Source organism: Bemisia tabaci, chromosome 4 (genome assembly GCF_918797505.1).
Source record: "Bemisia tabaci chromosome 4, PGI_BMITA_v3".
Classification (NCBI taxonomy): Eukaryota; Metazoa; Arthropoda; class Insecta; order Hemiptera; family Aleyrodidae; genus Bemisia; species Bemisia tabaci.
In genome coordinates this window covers 47,569,011-47,589,405 of record NC_092796.1, presented here as the reverse complement: position 1 = coordinate 47,589,405, position 20,395 = coordinate 47,569,011, and the positions used below count along the sequence as shown (strand labels likewise).

Here is a 20,395-nt window from a genome sequence, read left to right as displayed (position 1 = left end):
GATTTGAAGGCACTCTTCTGTATCCATTGTGAGTGGCCTTGTACAACGATGTTGACCAAAAAGTTTGTAATTTTGGGTTTTCAATCGAGTTGCATATTCGAAAAATTCCGTGGAATATTTTTTTGAAAAAATAATAAGATTGTCTTGGTCTCTCCGTCTTATTTCAAAGAGGAGAGCGCAGACGGCTGGATTAGATGGTGTATTTTAAGTCCCTTGGTTCGGTCATCGTGTTCTGAAGCGAAACTGAAAGAGTCGCCGTTTCCAAGATCGCAACTTACTCAAATGCGGCTGTGAATTCAAAAAGTTTCGCATGGATAAAATGAGCTTTTGTTGATTAACTGTGAATAATCAAAATTGAAGAAAAGGTACTTTGTCCACTGGGCCATTAGGAAAGCGTAAAGCATGGATGGACAGTGCATCGATGACCAACTAAATCTTATCTGATAAGGAATTTTAAGTGTGAAACCCTTTTTTCAGTCTTTAAATGATCCAAATCCACCAACAAGTTTAAAACACTAATGGCAAAAATGCGTATCTCCTGATGAAGTGTCGATTCTTAGTGCCAAAAACGCGAATTTCGGCATTTCTGCCGTAGTTTCTAACAGTTCGAGAAATTATTGAAACTGCATGCTGATGAAGTTTGAAAAAACATCTTATTCTTGCTATCCTCAAGAATTATTACCCTTCTACCGACAATAAAGAGGAATGCAGACAGTTTTTTTTTACTCTCCTGGAAAATCGTGTTTTCCGGGATTCGCACTTCTGCACTTTTACCATCGATAAAGTGCTTTAGTATTGTTTAATTAACATTTGCACAGGCAGTGATTGTGATTGTTCAGTCAGTAATTTTTTTTCTCATTAATTTCTTCACAAACATTCTTAGGTATATATGATGCAGGCAATTAGCAATCGCCGGCAAATTGCAATCTATTCGTGTTTAATCAACAAATTAAATCGTTTTAAAGTGAAAAAACGAGATTGGAGAAAGGGATTATTATGCTTCGAGATCAAACATACGTTAGCCCCTTCTTCTTGGATACCTACATGGTGCCAGCTAGCACATTATTGCGATTTCGTGAAATGTCATCAATAATGTGTTAGGTTCGGTTAAGCAACTAAACTAACTCCTTGGCAAAGCGGAGAGTATCGCTGGATTTGAAGGCGTTCCAAGCTGAGGCCGTGCCTTGAATTTCTCCGCTAAAGAAACCTATACTATATCGATGTTATCGTAATTGCAATTTGACGAATTGACAAGTACGGAGCTTGCAAATTGCCGACAATTGCTGACTGCCTGCGACATATACACTGATAAAGATTTCAGAGATATTTATTTCCATCTTCAAGTTTACATGTACTTTTCTCTTTTCTAATCAGCATGTGTTTTTCTTTTAAGCGCTCAGCCGATAGGCGGCGCTTTTTGATTTCGATTTGCCACTAGAGCTCTAGTATAGTAGGGCGCTCAAGCGGTCAAATGGCGCACCAACTCATCGATGCACGGAACGTCATTTAGGAAAATTTATTTTTTGATTACCTCATAATAGCTCTGTGAATACGATTAAATGCAAATTAGCGTGAGAAATAAATAACAGTCCTAAAACTCTCTTCGCTATGCGGTTTATAGTTATTCTATAATTACTTTCGAAAGTTCAAGATGCGCGTTCTGATTTCCGAAAACTTTTCCACCGGTGATAACTTTATTCGGAGACCTTAGTAGAATTCGCTTACATCTAGGTTATGTGTCTTTGACTTATTTGTCTTTGGCTCTGGCGACGGTAGGTAGTTGTTACGCGTTTACGGTTTCCTTGGTAACCTTTGTTTGCTATCAGCTGATGTCGAGTAGTATGACTATAGGAAGCTCCAACCACGGCATTCTTCGAAAAAAGCGCGAAAACTTATAGATTTGAATTTTCAAATTTTAAGAAAAAAAAATTCTATTTAAGAAAGCTTTAATTTAGTTTCTGTAATTTAGTTTTTAATAAAAATTCTGAAATAAAGTAAATATATATTGGTTTAAAAGTTGAATATTTCTTCACTTCAGGCAGACCCTCAATGCTGAGCGCTTCTCTAATACCAACGTATTAGAGCTTTCCCGCTTGTTTTGTTTCTGGTGCATCCCTCGGAATTCTTGGATTCAACAATCGATGATCTCCCTGGACAACGCAAATCGTCAATTAAAAAATTGGGATCGTTCAATTAAACGGGACACTTGATTCACTTGACTGAATCTTTAAATTAACTGGAAACTCAAATTCACCACAAATCCTACTCAACCGAAAACCTGATCTAACCCTGCTAACCAAAACTTTACTCAAACCGGTGATCTTACCCACCGGAAACTCTAATCAATCGACCAATCGTCCGGCCGAATTTTACTTAACCGGAAATCGACAACCGTAAACTCTGCTCGACCGGAAACGTGCTCCAATCGAAAACTTGACTCAACTGGAAATTCGATCCAACCTGAAAACTGACCCATCCCAAAATTCCAATTCAGTGGAACCGTAATCCATCCGTATTTGACGTGACCGCAAATTAACCAAACTGGAAACTGTTTCCAATCGGTAACGTGTCCCTGTCAAAAATTTGACTCGACTGAAAATTTGATTCGATCGGAAATCTGACCGACCCGAAACCACAGTCAACGGGATTCGTTATCCACCCGAAATTTCACTTGACCGGAAATCGAAAATCTTAATTTCTACTCGACCGGAAATGTGCCCCAATCGAAAACTTGACTCAACTGAAAATCGACCCGACCGAAAATGTGTTCCAACCCAAAATTTGGTCGTTCTCGGATGGAGAATAACCAATTTCAATACCAATATATCATTGATTTTCCTAAAAAATCGCAAAAATTCGATAGAAGCGATTGATATATCGACTCGTAAACGTTAAAATTCGATTCTACAAGAAAAAATACGTAGGTTTTGGTGTACTACAGTCATATTAGGTGCATTTAGTCGTCCATTGATCAAAAATGAACGATTTCAATCTCAATAAATCGTCGATTTTCCGTAAAGAATCTTATAAAATCGATATAACCAATCGATATCGACTCGTCAACATTAAAACTCGATTTTGCGTGTAAAAATACATAGGAACCGATGTGTATAACATGTGTGAACAACGATAAAAACCCTGTAGCCACATCAATTCAACAAGAAAATAGCGAAAAATAAGGCTGGAGTTTGACCCCTTTGCCCCCCCGTAACTCGAAAACGGCTCCTATACTCATCTTGAAATTTTTTCCTGAGTTTTCTGTTATTATAAGCTTCCACTTAAACCTTGGTTCGATGGTCGAATCGAATGCCGGAAAAGGGGCGAAATTTTGGGAGGCTCTTTCTATTGCATGACTTTGGAAATATCGCTTTGGTGAGTATGATAATGATTTCCCATTCTCAAAAATACATTATTAATACAATACATAAGGAACTCCACGTTGTTGATCAATTTTATGACAAGTATAGAACTACCTACCTGAGAATTTTCAAATCTTATGTTTTTTCTTTCATGGCTTTCATTTTTTATATTGGCACATAATTGAAATCTTTTGAAAGGATCTATTTCCGAACTGATTGTTTTGAATTTAACTTGAAGTTTGTGAACATCGTTTTTTTAATGATGTTACATGATAGGTTTCCTTTAAATTCCCCTGAATTATATTGTAAATCATTCGGTGTCTGAGGGGAAAAGCTCTTTTTGAAAGACAACAATGAATGCAGCTGTCACTTACAGTAACTTATGATTTGTTTCAGGATCCATCTTTAAATACTTCCTTTCAATTGTATTATATTTTTGAAAGTACATAAATTTATAACACTCTTCAATGGCAAAATAAACCTATATTTTAAAAATTTACAAAAATCCGACAAAAGTCAATTAACAGTTATTTTACAATATTACAAGAGCATGGGCAAAAATTGCACACAACAAGCATTACCATAGCATTGCAAAGCAAGAAGTTGGTGTGGCTAGAGGATATCAACAGAAAATAAGAATGACTAGTTACATTGTCTAGGGCGATGTAAGTGGATGTTTCATTTATTTCGACTCAGGAGAGAATGAAAATCAATGAAACTGCTCGATAGAGATCATCAAATTCTAGAGACCAAAACGAGCTGGGGTCCTGCGTGGAGTTGCACCTCCTTTAGAATCCATTAGACCTGGAGTCACGATTTCAGTCCTGAAACACAAAATATTGTGTTACACCGATATTTTTTTTTTTTCAGATGTACAATAAAATCAAGAGCCTGTTAAAAAAGTTATAGGAAGTTATTGAAATTTAATTTTCTTCAATCAATTGCAAACTAAGTCTTAATCACGTATTACATCTTCAAGACAGGCCATTGCAGCTATTTATCTTCTTTACCTGTTAAATTTACCGTTCTAAAACATGTTTTGTCTTTTACTTTAGGTTATCTCTTTTATTTTAATAATTAACTACCTAAGTTTTATTATTGTCTAATTTGTTGGACAGGCAAAATGAATACTCCTTAGACTAAACAGCCATGTATGTTACTATGTGATAATTTTTGGCAAAAAAATTTGAATTTGATAGATAATTTATTGGAATCTGCAAGGTGAAGCAAAAGTAGACATTAGTTATTGGTCAGTTGAATCAACTGATCCATTTATCCAGCCTTCATAAGATCCGATTATCAATAAGTTGTGGATTGGTACAATCAAAACAATGGAATGAAATGATATGACCAGCCTACTTCACTCACTGACTTGCAGTTAGAGATATGTGCACTCAGAGTGTTGTAAGTAGGCAAACTGAGGGGCTTTCATTATCCATGGATTGCACAGAACTAGATGAACCAGACTACCTGCGGTTTGAAGCAGCTTAACAGTGTTCAGAGTAAAAAAATATTCAAATTGAGGAATGTTTTTTATTGAAGAAAAACTTAGGCTAGAAAAAAATCCAGAAAAAGGATGGCTAGGAAATGAGCAATCGTATTCTTCCATAAACAAATGGATTACATTTTGCAATGGGGAACCTCTATCTCTGGCTCTCCCATGAAAGCACACATTTGCATAGGGAAACCAATGACATGTATGTTGTTTCCAAAGTGGGCCAGAAATAGTGGTTCCTTATTGCAAAATGTAATCAAAATTATGTTTGGCCCTTCATGTCTAATAAGCTGTACATTATACAGAAGTACAGATCATTCACAATATACCTTCTGACACTGCTGGCCTCTTTGAGTTCCATTTCTTTCTTCCGAGCTTCGATCTCTTCGTGCGCAGCTTTCATCTGCCCTTCCATCTCCTGAAGGTGTTCTAGCGCCTGCTTCCGTTTGGCAGATCCAGATCGGCCCGTTTCTTTCACAGAGAAGAACATTGGTCCAAGCTCTGCCAACCAATGTCCATCCACTGCAGTCACGCATTGCATGTACTCCTGAAACAATGAATGCAGATATTTAAACAAGTCTAAAAATAAAAAGCAAGAACTTTAATGTCAGCTTTTTATTATGCCAGTTATTTAATCGTGATTTAATGGTTTAGATTTAAAAATTAGCATAATATAATGAAGGCTGTCAAAATGTAGAGTTTATACATCCAGTAATAACTGAGGTATCTCTCTTCAAAAAACACATCCTAGACATCATCCAGTGCAGTAGTGAATAATATGGTTTCTTATACCTGAGGTTTATAAATCAATGCAGCAAACACTTTGACTAGTTGCTTTACATGCCTCATTGATGATCTTGAGGTAGAATTCTCATAGTGAGCATTCACCTTGTTGATTTATTTTGCATTTTGAAGTTAATATTCGAAGCAGAGCTCAGCACCAAGGTGGTTTTCTGCTAGTCTAAAATCTTTAATCATTAAAACACAGTTCTATAACTGGTGCAACTGACCTATTGTAATTTACCATTTTAAATTGATAATTTGTGCATTACACTTTTTCTTGCATTGCCCTTGGTTGAAATTACAGATGGTGGTAAAAAGATCTGAGAATCAGTATTTATATACTCTCCCTTTCAAGGTCATAGCACGTTGCTTTCTTTTATTAAGCACTGCCCAATTGATACGTTACAACGCACTTTAAGTACAATGAATAGATATAATTTGAAAATGAGCTGTTAAACGATTAATGGATGACTAATAAGTTACCTTCGCAGTCATGACCAGTTCGTGATAAATGACGTAGTCTGGCGTGAAACCCATACCAAAAAGCGCCGAGGTGGGGTGCAGGTAACACGGCATCCCTGTCCGACAATTGACATACTCGCCGATCCCTTTGAGCCTTGCAGCTTGATGGAAGTAAGCTGCAAAAAAATGAATGATACATGTACCTTGATTTTTCATCATTGCAGTTGGGTGAGGAACACAATTGAACAAGTAGGTTAAACGATATCGAAAATTGAACTGGAGCCGTTAAATGGACTGAGAGAAACTAATGAGTATGATGATGATATCAATGTTTATATGCTCATATAAACATTGATGAGAACACGGTCTAATCAGAGAAACATCAATAAATCAAAAATATCAATTCAAAGTCGACCAACCGCTCTGAATTGTAATGTTAAATCAATGGGTTAAAGCAGGTTAATAAATGATACAGTGAAGAATTTACCGGAGCAAATGCATTTGCGAATGATGTCCCAATCAGTTCCACAGGATGCAATTTCCAACTTCTGTTGAACCATGATATCTTTCAACTGTTGACGGACCTCTCGTACTTTTCGCATTGCTTTGATGTGGATGAAATGTTCATTACACCAGTTGGCTGAGTAGCTGTAAAATAAAAGAAAGAAAACAATTCATGACTGAATTTCAGAATGTCTTGACTGGGAAACTAGGACAACATAAGATATTAAAAACTAATGAGTTAGTTACTAGATCAGACAAATTAGCTTACTTGTTCTGTTTCCACTGATTATAAACATTCAAATAAGTTAGATGATCAGACTCAGGTACTTGAAACTTCTCCCGCACAGAATCAGCTTCCTCTTCCCTGCCCTTAGGGCGATAGAATATGGACGGAACGGATAACATTGAAACTGCAAAACAAAAAAAAAAACAGAGAAAATAAATAAAATGCGGTTGAGACTCTTTGAGAGGATACATTTTCTTCAAAGAAAAAGATCATGAATCTATCATAAGACGAACTTAAATTATTATTTCTCCGGGAAAGTACATGTCCTGAAAATGCAAATAATAAATGCACATTTGCAAAATTGTTTCTTTTTTTTAAATGAAGAGTTCTGTCCTAGAAATAACTCACAAAATCTAACGTAAAGAATCATCATTCTTGCTGATAGTGACAGTGCTTGTGCCCGACTGATAAGCAGCAACAAAGCTTGCTGTACTTTTTAAAATTTGCAAGAAAAAAAAGACTTATAATGACATGCTTGAAAACTTTTAGAACTAGACTATTCCATCAATTTCAAATAATTCAGGTTCGATTTAATAACAGACTCCTAAGAGACAGAAATTACTAACTTTACAAGGGATAAAAACAAGGAAAAACATGCACAGCATTTGCAAGCCATAAAACCTACAAAAGGACAGTTTTGGACTCTTCGTCCGTAGTATGTGCCTTAGAGAAGAATCTAATGGGTGATTTTTTCGGGATTTTTTCCACAGAACATTGCAGAATCATGAAGAACATTAGGTAAAAATTTCAATGTAATACATGCATTCCTAACAATGAATGAAATATTAACAAATTCTGAAACACCACAACCAAAAAGTCCCCTCCTCTCACCCAGCACCTCAATTGAGGATTGACTAAACGACAACTCTGCTATGTGCAGATATTTTAAACAGTCTACTGTACATGACAGTTAAAAGTTAACACATATCACCTTCTCTGATGCGAGTTCTAATACAGAAAGAGGGACCAGGCTTCTTTCATTTTTTTGGCAAAATGTTCTGCAAAAGAAAACTTCTTTTTTACTCAGAGGTTAGGGTATAAAAAATGGAGTTACCTATGATGAGAACATCTGCTGAACACTTCATTTGGGTTGAGACTATGAGCATTTGACATTGCGGAGGGTCTAATGGGAACTCTGCCATTTGCCTGCCTAACGCAGTCAGTGTTCCAGTGTGGTCTAACGCCCCCAAAATCCAAAGTTGGTATAGGGAATTTAGAATGTTGTCCTGAAAAAAGAGCAGTAGGTACAGGTAGGATACAAAACAAAGGTGCATACACGGGACGAAACAAATAGACAAAATGCATTTGAAAGTTTCACTTGAGGTTACACCTTTACAACATAATATTGGTCCATTTTGATGCATAAGACTTTTTTTTTCCTTTCAGAACTTTCTTTTTTCATGAAATTCAAAAGTGTAAAATCCATTTTCTTGGATAAATATTTTGAAATCTGTTACTGCACATGACAGGGAATATTTATTCGTCATCTACCAGCTAATTGAATTGAGTCCTGATCAAACTGCTGCCAAAATTTGGTACTGAAAATTCTGATAATATGTAGCTAGGTTGGATGTTGCTCGATCTCATTAGTTGCCTCCTGCATCCTTCCCCAAAAGAGACCTTGGAAATTCTTATTTGAAAATGATTCATAACATTCCTCTGCGGACCTTTGAATGTGCTTCGTCCCTCATTTACTGAGTCTTATAGATCTACAGATGATGCGCAACATTTTAAGATTATAGAAAAGGCCACCTTTGGAGACCTGAAAAATTAATTTTTCAATGCTTCATCTAGCATGAAATACATTTCTGAATACGCTTGAGGTCAATTGGGCTTCTTGGAAAATATGTAACTCTAAAATTTAGGTTATTTTGACCTGCAGAAAAGTAGAAGCAGACAACACTTAGCATTGGAACCGTCTCCACTGTAACTCACCTATAACACAGGCTACGACCCCCAAGACATACACGATACACAAAGTGAATAATTTACGAAAGGCCTGAGAAGGAGGCCGAGCAGTTACAATAATTAGGTAATGACGAGGAAATTTAAAGCGGAAAAACTAACCTGTGGAGGTGGGTCCATAAAATGGAACTGTAGTAAATCTTGGACACCAAGGGATTTAAGTAGCAGAACCGTGTTTGCCAAGTTCGTTCGTTGGATTTCAGGCACTGTCGTCACCAGTAGTTCGTCTTTGAACTGCTTCTCCGTGTACATCCTAAAGAGACAAAGAGAAAAAAAAAAAGAAGTCCAACATTTTGAAATTTTCATGGAAGTTTAAACAACACTTAATCTTAAATTACTTGATAAAAACACTTGAAAATAAGATTAATCAAGGTCTAAGAAAAATTCCTTTTAAAATGGTATCTCTTTGTGGCGGCATCTATGAATGGGAGCCATCTCCTCCAAAAATAAAACATCTGATACTCGTACATTGGTAAATTTCACAGGGAGGGTAGAACAAATTTTACTCAAACAAAATTTTTCATGGGGCAACTTCAAAAGTAAATACATATAATGTTGATGTAGAAAAGGCTTTAGAATTTTTCCAAAAGCATAGATTAATATCAGATTGAGCATTCATCTTATCAAACCTTTAAATGATAAAGATGGAGATGAGGAGAAAGGGTTGGAAAGAAAATGCAAAAGGAAAAGTGAGAATGAAATCAATTACATTAGTTACTAGGTAAAAGGACCAGCAAATACGTATTGGGAGGTAAGTTTTCACAATTTTCGTTGAGATAGTTTGCTTGGATGTTTCATTTTTTTTACTGAAAAGACTGATCAGATTTTACTATCCATTAATTTTAATAAAAAATTCGAGCACCTTTAAGCCATGCAAAAGGAAGGAGAGGTGCTTTGATAAATACAAATTGGTCCTGATTATGAGATTTTTTTTTTTGTGGAAAACTACTAGGCTTAAAAATCAACTTGTGTTTGAACTGCTCAAATATAAAGGATTTTGAATATATTATTGTGACATAGAAAGTTTAGGGGCCAAAGATTCATATTTGACATTGTTTGCGATGTAATTAACAACTTGAGACACTCATTATCCTTACTGCTACAATATATACAAATGAGGTGTCCTTACAAGATTTTTGTTAGTATGAATACGTAACTAAATTTTAACAAAATGTTATTGACAATCGACGGAGTTTGCTGCTTTTGCTCTAAAAACAGGTGATATAAGGTCAGTATGTGATGCATTTTTCCTACTTGTCCCCCCCCCCCTTATCCTCCACTACCTCTCATGCAACGGGAAATGATGCAGCCTCGGACCTCCATAATAAATTATGAAATCTTGTGTGGACCTCCCTCTTCCATGATTTCTTAAAAAAACAAAAAACAAAAAACAGAGAAAAAATTCAAATGAGAATTAGATAAAATATGGGGTATTAAGCTTAAAATTCAAATAAAATACAGTGAAAAAATGAGGCCACAAAAAAAAATATGGTGACTTAATTAAAAAACTTTTAGGCTAAAATTTATTTCCAACATTCTAGCATTTTTGGGAAGGCTGAAAAGGTTCTGTAACGCTATGCTAAACCCCTCCTCCCTCCTGGTAACATAGCGTAAAGTAAGCCCAGAATCTCATTCCTGGCATAAGTATCATATAATACAAATACACTTCCTGGGTTGATAGAAAAAATACATATTATTTGGGTCAAAAAGAAATACACCTCCTAATAGAGAATGTGAGATAAATAATGTATAATGTTACCCTTAGGAAGTTCCTATGGTAACCCAAAAATTGAGACATTCAGAAGCTCATCAAAAAGTACTAAAATACTGTGTTCATATACATTTAAATAACTCAGCTGAGCAGAAAATGAGGTTAAGAGATGAAAATAAATTATGAATTAAAAAACTAGGTTTCCTCAAAGGTAAAACAAATTAGAAAAGATCTGAAAAGTGCTGACTTTAGATTAAACGCAGGTCAAATGAGAAAAAAAATTTCAGATGGTGCATGAAAATTTGAAGTTCTCAGTAGAGGTTGATAAGCTGTAGGAGTGAGAATAATTAGACCGACAAAATGTTTTAGAATGCATCAAGATTGCTTTCAGTATCAACAACCAAGAAATTCAGGATGCATCCTCTCCTGAAGCAGGCAGAGAAGGTTGAAAGCTGGCTTCAATATATTTTTGAACTTGTGAGTCGTTACATTTGCAAAATACAAAAAATAAATTTTAAGTTAGAAAAAGCAGTACGTTGAATTTTCGGGAAAGAGAAGAAAATAAAAAAGATAGGATCTTATAAGTTTCGGTGGAAATGAAGAAAAAAGGATGACAAGCCCTTTTAAATTTTATCTTACTCAAACTTAAACCTCCGAATTTCCCAACTTGTCTACAGTCAATTTTTAGACTTCAAATTTAAGAATTTTATTGACTAAAATTATTTTGCTTTGTACATTTTTGGACACTTGAATGGAAAACATTTGGTCAGGGTCTTGGTGCACCTATGATCTCAAAATTTTATGGGTCATCTAAACCACTCAGTTTTAAGTTTAAAAGGAGGTCAGTAATTTTTTACAAGCCAAAATGATCACTTCGTCTTAACGTTAAACCTAACAGTCAATGCTACTGGGGTAAGAGGTTCAAGAATTTCAGAACATGTAAATGATGAGTTAGCTACAGTCTCCTTTCTTTGGTGCGAATGGACTGGATTTAAACGTTATTATCAATACCCTGAGTTGGAATTTTTGCTAAACATTCATACTGAGTGATTTTGTTTCTGCAGGTTAGTAGGAATGAGAATTTGACAACAATCATAAGTTGTATAGTAATAGTTTACCAGAGCGACAAAGTATGGCGGAGTGGAATTTTCAGTTTCCCTGGTTTTCTTTTCGCATGGCCGCTTGCAAACCTTTTTCACTATTCACTCAATCAACAGTGTTGCCCAAATAATCTCAGGCTTAACTTCACTTTTACGGTTTGTTTCCCCTCCCTTTAATGTATTCCTAACATTTCATCCTCTTTTATCTAGCTGCTACTCCACCGTGTTTTCAAGTGCGTGGATGAGCAGCATTTAGCAAAAGAGAACCAACTGACAACAGCCAATGCTTGATTCCGTTGGAAAATTTACTTATTTACGGGAAAATAATTGAACCGACTCTTTTGAAAATTTCAGAAAGTTGATTCATGCCAGAGCAAGAATTCCACAAAACTTTGAGAAGATCTGCCGAGCATTCTTTTGTAGGAAAATAAATTATCCTGTGAAATTTGGCAATAAAAATTGAAAACAACTGGTTCATTTTTGCTACATGCAGTCCAAATTAAAATTTTGGTAAAATTTATTGGCATTTCTGCAGAAAATCAGCTGCAAAAAATGTTCATTTTCTCAAAAATTGGGATTTTAAGAGTGAGCCTCTTACACAACCACATTACATGCCAATACTGCATTTGCTTTTAATACTAGGGGAAATCTTGTCAGGAACACGTTCTTTAATTGAAAATTAATAAATAAAACAGTAATATAATAATCAATAAAATAATGCAAGCTGCACATGTTTCAAAATCAGCTTATAGCATTTAAAAAAACAACAAATTATCAGCCTGCAATGGCAATCTAAATCCACTGGAAAAACACAAAGTAAGGCCTCATTTTCATCTCATTATGAGTTGACCAAACACTTGAGTGATCAAGCTTATTTTTTTGATTTTGTAGAATATAATCTTATTCCAACCCCCCCATATAACTTTTGTTGAAAAGCTCTGATTTTCATTTTTTTTTTTCACAGCTAATTTACACTTTCATAATTCTTTCGTCATCTACAAATTCTTGGTTGTATCTGCAAGAACTCTTTTACCGCAAGCTGCAAGCATTCACAATTGAGGTATGCTCTTTTACATTTAAACCAATGATAAGCAAATACATTTTAACAATATCCTATTTTAGTGGAACTGTCTATGAATCATTGAGAACTCTTCCTAAGAGTTTACTCATGCTCATTCAAGTGTCATTGAGACTGAACATTTGATAAAAAGCTATGAAATAATTCAGAACTTCTACAATTAGATGAGCCTCAGAAGTTGGTCGATGTTCCACCTGTGTCTATGTACAGCACTGCTATCATTGAGAGTACGGAATGCAAAATATGGATTCTTTTATTGTGGAACGATTAATGAATAATGGTGGTATATTTATCTCCTTTGAGCACAGAGGCGTTTGATATAATGTAGGCAAAAGTTCAATGATCATCTGATTTAAGGCGTTTATCAAGTGATACGATTGGAATAGCAAATGATTAATGATTAAAATAATGCTGCAATCCGACATTAAATTTTCACAATCCAATTCCTCAATTTCCTCAAACTTTTGTAAAAATTCGCCAAAAATTCCTCATTTATCTCACTGTCAATTTGCTTTTTAATTTTTCATTTAATTTGAATAACTATCAGTTCGATAAGTAGGTTAAATTTTTATCAGATCAATAAGTGCAATGCAATGGAGGATTGATGACTTTGGTCAGTGGCCCATCAGTTAAACTGCCCATATCAAAAGTGCTTGCTCTTCCGAGATTAAAAAAAAAGACCTCCAAAGTTACTGGAACATTGCCTTTCGATAATTTCTTCAAGTTGCTCAGTATGCTCACATTTGCCATGATACATTTAGCATAAGATTGCTTATTCTGTCATTCCATGCAAACTTTACCTTTTCCTAAGCCTCATTAAAAGGAAGATTAAAATATCATTTTAGGGCCAGCTGTCTCAAATTAACTATTATGATCCACATTACTGGATTCTGCGATTACAAATGATGACTAGCACGTCACCAACATTTTTCCTCACAGAACAGACAGCAGCAAGAATAAGCACTGCTGTCAGCACCCTGTTCGCCCTTATTTTTTTAATTGGTCTACGTTTCTATCATGGCTTGTCAATAGAGCGAATTCCTTTTTACGAAGCAACGCCTGAGTAAGTAACCTTTTTTTTACCTCACTAAGCTTTCAATCCCCTTCCTGCACATGGACAAAATGATCATCGCTTTAAGGAGATCTGTCCCAGGTTCTTAGCGTGGTAACACTTGCGTGCAATATATTGCATCAATTGAGTGGAGACTCTCACGAGATTTTGACTTTTTAACGAAAATAAGGAAAATAGCCCCTGCACATGAACCTAAAATATCATTCTCAACCAAAAACATTCTGGGAAAACCCTGAAATTAAGCGTTACGTATTAATGAACAACAACTTGCTGCCAAAAAGGCACTATACTGGTGTAAAAGCCTAAATTTCTCAGAGCAACGTGAGTTTTACATGTTACGATTTCACCACCATCTTAATTTGAAGCTAAAAAGAAGGAACGAAAGCAAAAGTTTTGTAGGTAATTTCCTTTTAAAAAATGATTGCGGCAAAATCTGAAAAATGTGGTCAATTTCTGTTTTCAGAAGTGTGTTTGAACTGGAAAATTGTATGGGTGATTGCTTGATAAACAAACGCAGCATGAAAGTCCGCCAGAGACAAAAAAACAGTCTAACCACCAATCGAATCAAATCAATGAGAAACAAAATTTTGTGAGTCAATGAGACCTGCCTTAAAAGAAATTGTGAGAGGCTGTGCTAAGTACACATACAACATTTAAAGCATAAAATTGAAGTTAATGTGTACAGCAAAGTGTTTTTTATTTAAAAATTACACTCTCATAATTTCTGATAGAAATGACCCTCCCTACTGCTGAAAATCTCATTGAGTATCAATTCTGCTACAAAGCAGAGTATTACAAAGAAAAAGAAAAAAAAAATTGGTGTGAAAAACACTCAAAACCAAACTTTTGACAGCTTAAATTAAAAAAAAATGGTAGCACTCAAAGAGAACGAAGTTATATCTAAGGAAAATTAAATGAGGAATGGTTTTGAGCTTATCCAGAAGTATATTTTCTTCCTCCGATAATGTAAAGTTAGTCAAAACATATTTAGAGAGGGAGAAAAGACTTTCAGTTTTAGGGGTACTAAAATTTCCAAAGGATCGACTGTTTGCTGCAATTCAGCTGTCTTGCCTCACAGCAAAAAGTTAGATTTGCCTCATAAAAAAATGTCCAATTTAATGGAAAAATGCCGAATTTCACTAAAAATGAGCGATTTGCCCCAATTGAAAAAAATAATCTGTTTTCGAAATTGCCCGACAATCTTGCCTCTTTGAATTGCCTCTTGTTTGCAACTATCTGCAAATCACAGGATTAGACATTTTTCGCACCCCTGTTAAGTTTTTCATTAAATTAAGCTTCAGAGAGGCAAGAAACGTAAACTTATTTTCTCATGGTCGAGTCCATGTTGCTTCCTCATCACGCTACCTAGTCTTAATACACCATGTTTCGAACTCAAAACTATGAGATTAAATTTTAAATCGATACCACTTTTCAACAGACCGATGAGCTGAACAGCTGATGTCTTACTCACGATCAGTCAAAGAAAAAATAATTTTCCATCAAGAACTCAATTACTGATTTTTTTTCTGTATGATCTGATCAAAATCGCTCTGCTGGGTAATTTGCTCTCAGTAATTAAAGTCTCTTTTCCCTAGGACAGTAACATTAAAAATGGATGCCTTCATGCAAAATAAGCCCATCTACAATGGAAGATTTAAGAAAAAACTTATCTGCTGATTGGATAGATCAGATTTTAAGATTGGAGCTCAGAAACTGGTTCAGAGTTAGTTTTCTGCACAAAGACTTCCATGAACAGAGGACGATGATCCGAAAAAACATGAATCAGCTTTAAGGTGGTAGAGTTTTCCTCAAAAGTCTCATATGGTTATGCTCGTTTTACATAGTGCTGCTTCAGGTGGAAATTAATTATGCAAAAGAGTTCTTACTGCAAAAGAGTTGAAAACTCCTAGCTGCCTCTGATTTTTTGATGGATTCCTGGCTGGTTCTTGCAAGCGCTCATTAACATGAATGTCAACACATTTTCGCTCTATCTCTTCTAAAGTTGTAGGCTGCATCCCTAATTCCCTACCTAGGAAATGTTAGCAGTTCTAAACTATTCCACATGTGTCTTTTTTCAAAACTTTTGACACAAATAGACTTTATTCCTTAAATGCACCCAAAAGAACATATTTATGCTAAAAGGAACTATGCGTATAGGGTTTGTGTTCGACATAGTTCCTTGTAGTATAAATACATCCAAATGATCTTACCTGAAGCACTGACCAGGTCCTGTTCGACCTGCTCTGCCTGAACGTTGATTAGCATTGGCTTGACTTATAGGATAGATCTGAAGAGCGTCCATACCGATACGGGGGTTGTATACTTTCAATTTGCAGTATCCTGAGTCAACGACGTACATGATTCCATCCACTGAAACATGGATAAAACGCATGTTTACATCAAGAAATTTAAAATTTTCTAAAAAATATACCCTCACATGCACTAAAATAAAACTTTGTATCCAGACACATTCCAACCCTTAAATGCCTGGCCATCATCAGCCACTGAGGGACTAGCCAGGCAATGAACGGCCGAAACTTGTTCGGACATAAATTTTTATTTCACTGCATGTGAGGGAATACTTCTTAGAATGTTTTACGCTACTTGAAAAATCCTCCTTCTTATTTTTATACAAATTATATATCGTGAGACCACCATACGAAAACTAAGAATACGGCTTATTCAAGGCATAGCCATTTTCCGGTGTCTTCTGGAAACGTCCTGATTGAAATGCCCTCTGGAGACCACCTGATTAAGGTGCCATTGAGAAAAAAACCTCCTATGGCAAGTTGATCATAATGCTCATGAAGAACAAAATTAACTGCCTAAGTACTTGTGATGTTATTGGAGATACACATGAAAAATATTTTGGTGGGTAACACAACATTTTTTCTCCTTACTTTCAAATCTATTATGAATGTCATTGAACATACGTCACAACATTTCTCCTTTAACGTTTTCTTTTTAAGGAAAACAGTTAAGATCAAGTGATATGACAAAACAACTATCATTGATCTGAATCCCGTGACTATCACTTGTTCCGATTGACTTGACGATTGACGAAACGTAATGCGAGTTAACTCGTCCGTAGCGCTGGGAGATTGCTTTCTCACCGCCAGTTAACTCGTCCGTAGCAGCGGGAGGGTTAAATTAATTTATGCAGTGCCACTAAGTATACCTGTGAGAGAGGTTTCTGCAATGTTGGTAGCCACGACGCACTTTCTGAGTCCTTCTGATGACTTTTGGAAAATCTTGGCTTGCAAATCAGAAGGCAGCTGTGAGTATATGGGGAGAATGAGGAGATCAGGCGCTGAGTCAATTTCTTGGAGCCTCTCCGCCAAGACTTCGCACGTCACTTCAATGTCCTCTTGTCCCGGCATGAAAATTAAAATATCACCTACAAAAATAAAACAATATAAACAGGTTTGAAGGAACTTCAAAATGAAAACTGTCCTTGAATAGAATATAGGGTGATCCGAAAGTCCCACAACACCCTTATAACTCCTAAAGTTCTTGCTCCTTTTTAGGGTGATCTCTTTAAATTTTGGGGGTTCCCGAAAGTTGTTTCTTCTGGCCTTAGAACTCACAAAATTTCAACTCCCAATCTTAATTTGTTCAGTAGTTACAGAGGTGATGTTTCATACTGCTGGTACAGGATTTTTGGATCACCCTGTAGAGATTATAAAATGAAGTATCATCAAGGTTGCTAGGCTGGACGATAAAATGTGGATACATATTTCATATGGGTTTAAGTGGGGAAAAGCTAATTTTCATCACTAGCTAGCAACAATGAATATCATCAACTGGACTAAATTTTGCAACAAAGAAGGACTATTTCTAACTCATTTTAGAAACAACGTACAAGCTATTAGTCTCTTAAAGCATATCAGTACTTTTAAAAATGAGCCTGATACAGTAGTTCTTCATGGCTAAATATAGTCTCTTTGATAGCAGGTGTTCTGCAAAAGTCGAAAAAATCAATTTGACAGAGATTGAAGCATTTTAAAATTTCATACCTAATCTTCCGTTCTTAAAAAGTCTATTACCTATCAATAACCTCACCAATGACAGATAAATGGACGTATTTCTATCAAACGGACCTAAGCGCCACAGGGTGAGGAAGGTAGAGGGGGGCTTGGATTGGCAGCAGAATCGGGCGTCCGGCTTATTCCGTCCTATACTCGCAATGTTTTTCCACGGCGCTTAGGTCCGTTTGACAGAACACGCTATCCGGCATTCTAAATTCCTCAAAAGGAACTCAAATTGACGCTTAGTTCTGTTTGATAGAAATACGTCCAAATAATGTTATTGGTGTTTTCAGGTAGGTAAATAAAAATGAGATTTTATCTCACCCATGATAATACCAATGAATAGTGCTGTTGATAATGCTTTAATTGAAGTTGCATAAAGCAAAATAAGGGGTTCTCAAAAGCCAGTTTTTTATAGTTAAGCCATATCAATCATAGCTCACAGTGAGAAACGAGCATAAAAAGAGAGAGAATCGAAGGCATAGCAAGCCTTCTCACTTTGCACTGTACTATTTAAAGGAAAAGTAGCCCTGAAACCGATTTCTAAAGATTAAAAGCGTGAAATGTTAATTTTTTGTCAGAAAAATTACCTTCAGTTGGCTGGAGATGAATCTGCACCGCTTGTTTAACGGCAGAATCAACATAGTCCTCGACACCATTCTTGGCAAAGAACAAATCCACAGGGAATGTTCGGCCAGGAATTGTAAAGGTAGGAACATTCCCGAAGAAAGTTGCAAATTTAGTTGCGTCCATTGTTGCTGAGGTTACAATCAGTTTTAGATCGTGCCTTTTTGCAACAACCTGAAACACATTTCAATTTTGAAAAGACATTATGAGAACCGTTTCAGAATGGGGAAATACCTTTTTGATCTTGCTTGGCTGGCAAGCTGCACATGAGAGTTATACAGCTCTGAGTTGCTGATCTCTTTAAATTTAATAGTCCATGCAAAAAAAGAATTCAGCCATTTAAAGTATATTTTATAGGAGAGCGGTTCTTGTTGAAAAATACATAAATATTTAAGTTTACGGAGGAGAAACTTTCGATTGCTTCTTCTCAAAAATAAAGTTTTTGAACTGCTGCGTTGAAAAACCATTACCCTGGTTGGGTTCAATAATTTCCATTAATTTCACACCCTTTTCAAATAAATAATCAACAATGGAGCAATGACTGAAATTTGGGTTTTTAGAGCTAAGGTCCTCCGAGCCTCCCATAGAGTAATAAACCAACAAAAGCGTATAAATGATCAACTCATGCGTGACTAGATTGAGTAAATAGTTTACAAAAAGAAAATATTTTCAGTTTGCAGTATTTTCTTATAATTGACAGCCAAAATCAAATTGTTGAAAAGATTTACTCGTGGCAATACACAGACACGCCTATCTTTTCAACTCAATGATAAAAGTTTCTACCTGCCAGACCTTAAAATTAAAGCATTATATAATTGAAACAAATTGAGGTAAACAACTAATATGTCATTGAAAAGTGTAGAGAAAGAAGTCAGCAAACCTCTCGAAGCAGACCAAAAAGAACATCAGTACTGAGTGAGCGTTCATGGGCTTCATCCATGATGATAGCACTGTAGTTATCCAGTTCTGCCTCTCGTAAAGATTCTCGTAATAAAATACCATCAGTCATATATTTTATCACAGTTTTCTGAAAGGTGAAGAAAAGCATACGTCAAAAAAAAAAAAAAAAGATGGTGTCGGATTTTTACCTGTGTCAAACAGGAAAGCAGACAAAATTGGAGAACAAAAGATGCAACAAGAGGTACTCAATGTGATGTACCTCATGTAGACAGGTCTATTAACTAAATGTAATTCTTGTTTCTGCACCATTTAGGGGAATAGACCTATCTGCAAAAATACTGAAAGATAAACATTCTGTCACCCTAAGCCACCTTCTCTCCTTTTAAATGAATAGACTTTAATTTACAGAGGGGTTTGATCACATAATTACCCCAAACCCAGTCATCATACAACTAAATCAAGTCAAAGCAGCCCACTACATAGACAGGTCTTTTTTAAAAAAGCCTAATTAGCACACTGCGTGTCACAGAATTTTGGGTACATATTTCCTTACATGGGGTTACTTGGGTACATATTTAGCTGGCTTGGTGCTGGCAGAACCCTTCTGATCAATATGACCGGCATTGCAGGCAATATATTCAGACCGTTCTATACCACTTAATGATGCCAAATCTATTTTCCATAAATAAACTTTGGCAAATGCGAAATTAAAGTTTGTTCAATACTATCTAATATTTTCAAGGATAAATCAAGTTTTCATTTGTACTGCCATGCTAAGAAAGAATGCTGTACGTACATGAAAGAGTTGTTGTAGTTCTTCGGTTAGAAAAATGTATTTGTGATGTAAGTTGTGTATGTTTTTCCTTGAAATTTTCAGATATTTTAGATATAATTGCATACAATGTTGCCTAAAAGATTGGGAGAAAAATATTCACAATTTTCCCAGTTCCGTTTTTATATCGAAGGAAGAACAGCAACGCCTGAAGGCTCATATGGCGTTTTTCCTTAGCACGGCAGTGTCCTGG

The 20,395-nt window shown here is 35.7% G+C and overlaps 3 protein-coding genes across 5 annotated transcripts in view; 1 reads left to right on the top strand and 2 right to left on the bottom strand.

Annotated features, from left to right (window-relative positions):
* Positions 1-20,395, bottom strand: part of LOC140224527 (uncharacterized) — a 219,926-nt gene that overhangs the window by 182,361 nt on the left and 17,170 nt on the right. The window lies entirely within an intron of this gene.
* Positions 3,823-20,395, bottom strand: part of Prp16 (ATP-dependent RNA helicase l(1)G0007) — a 28,554-nt gene continuing 11,981 nt past the window's right edge. Inside the window, exons 12-22 of the mRNA XM_019061044.2 lie at positions 19,351-19,497; positions 18,434-18,644; positions 16,994-17,212; positions 16,026-16,185; positions 8,957-9,107; positions 7,944-8,115; positions 6,872-7,013; positions 6,587-6,747; positions 6,121-6,275; positions 5,184-5,401; positions 3,823-4,183 (exon numbers count right to left, since the gene is read on the bottom strand). Of these exons, the coding sequence (XP_018916589.2) occupies positions 4,102-4,183; positions 5,184-5,401; positions 6,121-6,275; positions 6,587-6,747; positions 6,872-7,013; positions 7,944-8,115; positions 8,957-9,107; positions 16,026-16,185; positions 16,994-17,212; positions 18,434-18,644; positions 19,351-19,497 (1,818 nt within the window). The 3' untranslated portion in view covers positions 3,823-4,101. The remainder of the gene's footprint in view (positions 4,184-5,183; positions 5,402-6,120; positions 6,276-6,586; positions 6,748-6,871; positions 7,014-7,943; positions 8,116-8,956; positions 9,108-16,025; positions 16,186-16,993; positions 17,213-18,433; positions 18,645-19,350; positions 19,498-20,395) is intronic.
* LOC109043747 (uncharacterized) lies at positions 10,631-16,000 on the top strand. Of its 3 annotated transcripts, none has more exons than XM_019061045.2 (6): positions 10,631-11,042; positions 11,630-11,821; positions 12,630-12,725; positions 13,589-13,806; positions 14,279-14,404; positions 15,411-16,000. In XM_019061045.2, exons 1-6 carry the CDS (start codon positions 10,980-10,982, stop codon positions 15,490-15,492), a joined length of 777 nt encoding a protein of 258 aa, XP_018916590.2. In that variant the 5' UTR covers positions 10,631-10,979; the 3' UTR covers positions 15,493-16,000. The 3 variants fall into 3 exon arrangements, with proteins under 3 accessions (XP_018916590.2, XP_072156071.1, XP_072156072.1); XM_072299970.1 differs by having other exon boundaries at positions 10,634-11,042; positions 15,416-16,000; XM_072299971.1 differs by having other exon boundaries at positions 10,642-11,042; positions 14,279-14,436.